Genomic DNA, 7,016 nt, shown 5'->3' with positions numbered 1-7,016 from the left:
CTTAAACATCTGTCCTCATATGACATCTTGTATGTTGGTGTCCCCTTAAACATCCGTCCTCATATGGCATCCTGTATGCTCTAGTCCCCTTACACATCTGTCCTCATATGACGTCCTGTATGTTGGTGCCCCTTTTGTGGCCCCGTAAACATTTGTCCTCATATGACGTTCTGTATGTTGGTGTCTCCTTAAACACACGTCCTCATATGACGTCATGTATGTCGGTGTCCCCTTAAACATCCGTCCTCATATGGCATCCTGTATGCTCTAGTCCCCTTACACATCTGTCCTCATATGACGTCCTGTATGTTGGTGCCCCTTTTGTGTCCCCGTAAACATTTGTCCTCATATGACGTTCTGTATGTTGGTGTCTCCTTAAACACACGTCCTCATATGACGTCATGTATGTCGGTGTCCCCTTAAATATCCGTCTTCATATGACGTCCTGTATGTTGGTGTCCCCTTAAAACACCCGTCGTCATATGACGTCCTGCATGTTGGTGTCCCCTTAAACATCTGTCCTCATATGATGTCCTGTATGTTGGTGTCCTCTTAAACATCCGTCCTCATATGACGTCCTGTATGGTGGTGTCTCCTTAAACACACGTCCTCATATGACGTCTCGTATGTTGGTGTCCCCTTAAATATCCGTCTTCATATGACGTCCTGTATGTTGGTGTCCCCTTAAAACACCCGTCCTCATATGACGTCCTGTATGTTGGTGTCCCTTAAACACCTGTCCTCATATGACGTCATGTATGTTGGTGTCCCTTAAACATCTGTCCTCGTATGACGTCCTGCATGTTGGTGTCCCCTTAAACATCTGTCCTCATATGATGTCCTGTATGTGGATGTGCCCTTAAATATCAGTCCTCATATGACATCCTGGCTGTTGGTGTCCCCTTAAACATCTGTCCTCATATGACGTCCTGTATGTTGGTGTCCTCTTAAACATCCGTCCTCATATGACGTCCTGTTTGTTGGTGTTCCTTTAAATACCCGTCGTCATTTGACGTCCTGTATGTTGGTGTCCCCTTACACACCCGTCCTCATATGATACCTGGCTGTTTGTATCCCTCTAAACACCTGTCCTTATATGATACCTGGCTGTTTCTTTCCCCCTACACAGTCGTCCTCACATGACATATGGCTGTTTGTATTCCTCTAAACACCTGTCCTCATATTACACCTGGCTGTTTGTGCCCCCCCCCCCCCCCTCTACAAAACCGTCTTCGTATGACATCTGGCTGTTTGTGTTCCCCTACAAATCAGATAATGTTTCTGAAGGCTGTATATAAAGTTTAAGTCCAAATTATTCTAACGTTCTATCGACTTTTTTTTCGGTGTGGAGTCGATGAACGTTAGAACTCCGGCCCGGCGGATGGATAAACGACCCGCGCCTGGGTTGGTATTCAAACGACAATTGTGGAAAGAAATCGTCATTTTCAGATCCATCGGGGCTCGGACTACACAGGAAACCTTTGTGGTGAGCGCTCGGGGCTCGGGTTTGAAAGGAAACCTTTGTGGCGAGCTCTCGAGGCTCGGGTTGGACAGGAAACCTTTGTTGCGAGTGCTCGGGGCTCGGGTTTGAAAGGAAACCTTTGTGGCGAGCTCTCGGGGCTCGGGTTGGACAGGAAACCTTTGTGGCGAGCGCTCGGGGTTCTGGTTGGACAGGAAACCTTTGTGGCGAGCGCTCGGGGCTCGGGCTAGATAGAAAACATTTGTGGCGAGTGCTCGGGGTCGGGTTGGAAAGGAAACTTTTGTGGCGAGCGCTCGGGGCTCGGGTTGGAAAGGAAGCCTTTGTGGCAAGCTCTTGGAGCTCGGGTTGGACAGAAATTCTTTGTAGCAAGCTCTTGGTGCTCGGGTTGGACAGGAAACCTTTTCGGCGAGCGCTCGCGGCTCGGGTTGGACAGGAAACCTTTGTGTCGAGCGCTCGAGGCTCGGGCTAGACAGGAAATCTTTGTCACGAGCACTCGGGGCACGGGTTGGAAAGAAAACCTTTGTGGCAAGCTCTTGGAGCTCGGGTTGGACAGGAAACCTTTGTGGCAAGATTTTGGAGCTCGGGTTGGACAGGAAACCTTTGTGGCGAGCGCTCGGGGTTCGGGTTGGACAGGAAACCTTTGTGGCGAGCGCTCGGGGCTCGGGCTAGATAGAAAACATTTGTGGCGAGTGCTCGGGGGTCGGTTTGGAAAGGAAACCTTTGTTGTGAGCTCTCGGGGCTCGAGTTGGACAGGAAACCTTTGTGGCGAGCGCTCGGGGCTCGGGTTGGAAAGGAAGCCTTTGTGGCAAGCTCTTGGAGCTCGGGTTGGACAGGAAACCTTTGTGGCGAGCGTTCGGGGTTCGGGTTGGACAGGAAACCTTTGTGGCGAGCGCTCGGGGCTCGGGCTAGATAGAAAACATTTGTGGCAAGTGCTCGGGGGTCGGGTTGGAAAGGAAACCTTTGTGGCAAGCTCTTGGAGCTCGGGTTGGACAGGAAACCTTTGTGGCAAGCTCTTGGAGCTCGGGTTGAACAGGAAACCTTTGTGGCGAGCGTTCGGGGCGCGGGTTGGACAGGAAACCTTTGTGGCGAGCGCTCGGGGCTCGGGCTAGATAGAAAACATTTGTGGCGAGTGCTCGGGGGTCGGGTTGGAAAGGAAACCTTTGTGGCGAGCGCTCGGGGCTCGGGTTGGAAAGGAATCCTTTGTGGCAAGCTCTTGGAGCTCGGGTTGGACAGGAAACCTTTGTGGCAAGCTCTTGGAGCTCGGGTTGAACAGGAAACCTTTGTGGCGAGCGTTCGGGGCGCGGGTTGGACAGGAAACCTTTGTGGCGAGCGCTCGGGGCTCGGGCTAGATAGAAAACATTTGTGGCGAGTGCTCGGGGGTCGGGTTGGAAAGGAAACCTTTGTGGCGAGCGCTCGGGGCTCGGGTTGGAAAGGAATCCTTTGTGGCAAGCTCTTGGAGCTCGGGTTGGACAGGAAACCTTTTTGGCGAGCGCTCGCGGCTCGGGTTGGACAGGAAACCTTTGTGCCGAGCGCTCGAGGCTCGGGCTAGACAGGAAACCTTTGTCGCGAGCACTCGGGGCTCGGGTTGGAAAGAAAACCTTTGTGGCGAGGTCTCGGGTTGCGGGTTGGAAAGGAAACCTTTGTGGCAAGCTCTTGGAGCTCGGGTTGGACAGGAAACCTTTGTGGCAAGCTCTTGGAGCTCGGGTTGGACAGGAAACCTTTGTGGCGAGCGCTCGGTGCTCGGGCTAGACAGGAAACCTTTGTGGCGAGCGCTCGGGGCTCGGGTTGGACAGGAAATAAAAAATGATATTGATAATGGTAAGAATGCATTAGCTTGGATTTACCACTTGGTGTGACATGCTACATGAGCAACATTTTGACCTTTAAGTATGCTCCCTTATGTACGCCATCATCCTTACGTACCGTTATTTGACCTTAGCCTAGCTGTAATGAGAACATAAAAGCCAAACTTATCCCAGTAAGATACTTATCTGGCCATTAATATTCCTCCTCAAACAATTTCTTTTCTTTCTTCGGTCTATTTTTTATGATAAATGATGATATTGCGACTGGCTAAATGTAGACTGCGACGCCTTCCTTGACTGAAGACATTACGGAAGCTTTATATAGTCTTAATGTTTATTGTTTTAGTTGCCATCGCTTGCACCTTTTCTTTAGTTTCGATATCTGCTGGGCTGCTCCTGGTTTATTTAAGATCCTACTTTCTGTCATTTCGTTGACATTACTTTGGTGCTTATTATTTCGTAAAATTTTGCCGTCTCTTAAGACTTTCTTCCATTGTGATCATTTGGGTCGGTGTTGTCATATGGGATAGTTTTGTTTATTATACGCCCGGGCTGACGTAGGTTTTGCTATCACTTAGTCTGGTGTTGTTTTCTTATCACTTAGTCTGGTGTTGTTTGTTATCACTTGGTCTGGTGTTGTTTTGTTATCACTTAGCCTGGTGTTGTTTGTTATCACTTAGTCTAGTGTTATTTTGTTATCACTTGGTTGGTGTTGTTTTGTTATCACTTAGCCTAGTGTTATTTTGTTATCAATTAGCCTAGTGTTGTTTTGTTATCACTTAGCCTAGTGTTGTTTTGTTATCACTAAGTCTGGTGTTGTTTTGTTATCACTTAGCCTAGTGTTGTTTTGTTATCACTTAGCCTAGTGTTGTTTGTTATCACTAAGTCTGGTGTTGTTTGTTATCACTAAGTCTGGTGTTGTTTTGTTATCACTTAGTCTGGTGTTGTTTTGTTATCACTTAGTCTGGTGTTGTTTTGTTATCACTTAGTCTGGTGTTGTTTGTTATCACTTAGTCTGGTGTTGTTTGTTATCACTTAGTCTAGTGTTATTTTGTTATCACTTGGTTGGTGTTGTTTTGTTATCACTTGGTTGGTGTTGTTTTGTTATCACTTGGCCTAGTGTCGTTTTGTTATCACTTAGCCTAGCGTTGTTTGTTATCACTAAGTCTGGTGTTGTTTGTTATCACTAAGTCTGGTGTTGTTTAGGTATCACTTAGTCTGGTGTTGTTTTGTTATCACTTAGCCTAGTGTTGTTTTGTTATCACTTAGTCTGGTGTTGTTTTGTTATCACTTGGCCTACTGTTGTATGTTATCACTAAGTCTGGTGTTGTTTGTTATCACTTAGTCTGGTGTTGTTTTGTTATCACTTGGCCTACTGTTGTATGTTATCACTAAGTCTGGTGTTGTTTGTTATCACTTAGTCTGGTGTTGTTTTGTTATCACTTAGTCTGGTGTTGTTTGTTATCACTTAGTCTGGTGTTGTTTTGTTATCACTTAGCCAAGTGTTGTTTTGTTATCACTAAGTCTGGTGTTGTTTGTTATCACTTAGTCTAGTGTTATTTTGTTATCACTTGGTATGTGTTGTTTTGTTATCACTTAGCCTAGTGTTGTTTAGTTATCACTTAGTCTGGTGTTGTTTTGTTATCACTTAGCCTAGTGTTGTTTTGTTATCACTTAGTCTGGTGTTGTTTTGTTATCACTTAGTCTAGTGTTGTTTGTTATCACTTAGTCTAGTGTTATTTTGTTATCACTTGGTTGGTGTTGTTTTGTTATCACTTAGCCTATTGTTGTTTAGTTATCACTAAGTCTGGTGTTGTTTGTTATCACTTAGTCTGGTGTTGTTTTGTTATCACTTGGCCTACTGTTGTATGTTATCACTAAGTCTGGTGTTGTTTGTTATCACTTAGTCTGGTGTTGTTTTGTTATCACTTAGTCTGGTGTTGTTTGTTATCACTTAGTCTGGTGTTGTTTTGTTATCACTTAGCCTAGTGTTGTTTTGTTATCACTAAGTCTGGTGTTGTTTGTTATCACTTAGTCTAGTGTTATTTTGTTATCACTTGGTTGGTGTTGTTTTGTTATCACTTAGCCTAGTGTTGTTTAGTTATCACTTAGTCTGGTGTTGTTTTGTTATCACTTAGTCTGGTGTTGTTTTGTTATCACTTAGTCTGGTGTTGTTTTGTTATCACTTAGTCTAGTGTTGTTTGTTATCACTTAGTCTAGTGTTATTTTGTTATCACTTGGTTGGTGTTGTTTTGTTATCACTTAGTCTAGTGATGTTTTGTTATCACTTAGTCTAGTGTTATTTTGTTATCACTTAGTCTAATGTTGTTTTGTTATCACTTAGTCTGGTGTTGTTTTGTTATCACTTAGTCTGGTGTTGTTTGTTATCACTTAGTCTAGTGTTATTTTGTTATCACTTGGTTGGTGTTGTTTTGTTATCACTTAGTCTAGTGATGTTTTGTTATCACTTAGTCTAGTGTTATTTTGTTATCACTTAGTCTAATGTTGTTTTGTTATCACTTAGTCTGGTGTTGTTTTGTTATCACTTAGTCTGGTGTTGTTTGTTATCACTTAGTCTAGTGTTATTTTGTTATCACTTGGTTGGTGTTGTTTTGTTATCACTTGGCCTACTGTTGTATGTTATCACTAAGTCTGGTGTTGTTTGTTATCACTTAGTCTGGTGTTGTTTTGTTATCACTTGGCCTACTGTTGTATGTTATCATTAAGTCTGGTGTTGTTTGTTATCACTTAGTCTGGTGTTGTTTTGTTATCACTTAGTCTGGTGTTGTTTGTTATCACTTGGTTGGTGTTGTTTTGTTATCACTTAGCCTATTGTTGTTTAGTTATCACTAAGTCTGGTGTTGTTTGTTATCACTTAGTCTGGTGTTGTTTTGTTATCACTTGGCCTACTGTTGTATGTTATCACTAAGTCTGGTGTTGTTTGTTATCACTTAGTCTGGTGTTGTTTTGTTATCACTTAGTCTGGTGTTGTTTGTTATCACTTAGTCTGGTGTTGTTTTGTTATCACTTAGCCTAGTGTTGTTTTGTTATCACTAAGTCTGGTGTTGTTTGTTATCACTTAGTCTAGTGTTATTTTGTTATCACTTGGTTGGTGTTGTTTTGTTATCACTTAGCCTAGTGTTGTTTAGTTATCACTTAGTCTGGTGTTGTTTTGTTATCACTTAGTCTGGTGTTGTTTTGTTATCACTTAGTCTGGTGTTGTTTTGTTATCACTTAGTCTAGTGTTGTTTGTTATCACTTAGTCTAGTGTTATTTTGTTATCACTTGGTTGGTGTTGTTTTGTTATCACTTAGTCTAGTGATGTTTTGTTATCACTTAGTCTAGTGTTATTTTGTTATCACTTAGTCTAATGTTGTTTTGTTATCACTTAGTCTGGTGTTGTTTTGTTATCACTTAGTCTGGTGTTGTTTGTTATCACTTAGTCTAGTGTTATTTTGTTATCACTTGGTTGGTGTTGTTTTGTTATCACTTAGTCTAGTGATGTTTTGTTATCACTTAGTCTGGTGTTATTTTGTTATCACTTAGTCTAGTGTTGTTTTGTTATCACTTAGTCTGGTGTTGTTTTGTTATCACTTAGTCTGGTGTTGTTTTGTTATCACTTAGTCTAGTGTCATTTTGTTATCACTTAGCCTAGTGTTGTTTTGTTATCACTTAGTCTGGTGTTGTTTTGTTATCACTTAGTCTAGTGTCATTTTGTTATCACTTAGCCT

The 7,016-nt window shown here is 43.0% G+C and overlaps 1 protein-coding gene across 1 annotated transcript; it reads right to left on the bottom strand.

The window, feature by feature from the left end:
* Window positions 1-1,317: 1,317 nt before the first annotated feature.
* On the bottom strand, window positions 1,318-3,712 carry LOC132551345 (uncharacterized protein DKFZp434B061-like). Its single transcript, XM_060215481.1, has 3 exons — window positions 3,703-3,712; window positions 2,479-3,158; window positions 1,318-2,145 (listed from the first exon to the last, which is right to left on the bottom strand). Exons 1-3 carry the CDS (start codon window positions 3,710-3,712, stop codon window positions 1,318-1,320), a joined length of 1,518 nt encoding a protein of 505 aa, XP_060071464.1.
* Between the last annotated feature and the right edge of the window lie 3,304 nt (window positions 3,713-7,016).

The sequence above is a fragment of the Ylistrum balloti genome, unplaced genomic scaffold (assembly GCF_031769215.1).
Source record: "Ylistrum balloti isolate Yb309-2 unplaced genomic scaffold, AGI_CSIRO_Ybal_v1 Utg370196, whole genome shotgun sequence".
NCBI lineage: Eukaryota > Metazoa > Mollusca > Bivalvia > Pectinida > Pectinidae > Ylistrum > Ylistrum balloti.
Note: the sequence above shows the minus strand (reverse complement) of the source record. Positions and strands in the feature narration are given on the sequence as shown.

Excerpts from the sequence above, each read along its gene's own strand:
- LOC132551345 (XM_060215481.1), bottom strand. Across the intron at positions 2,146-2,478 it reads TCCAAGAGCTTGCCACAAAG|CCCGAGCCCCGAGCGCTCGC; the intron begins GTTTCCTGTCCA and ends TTTTCTATCTAG.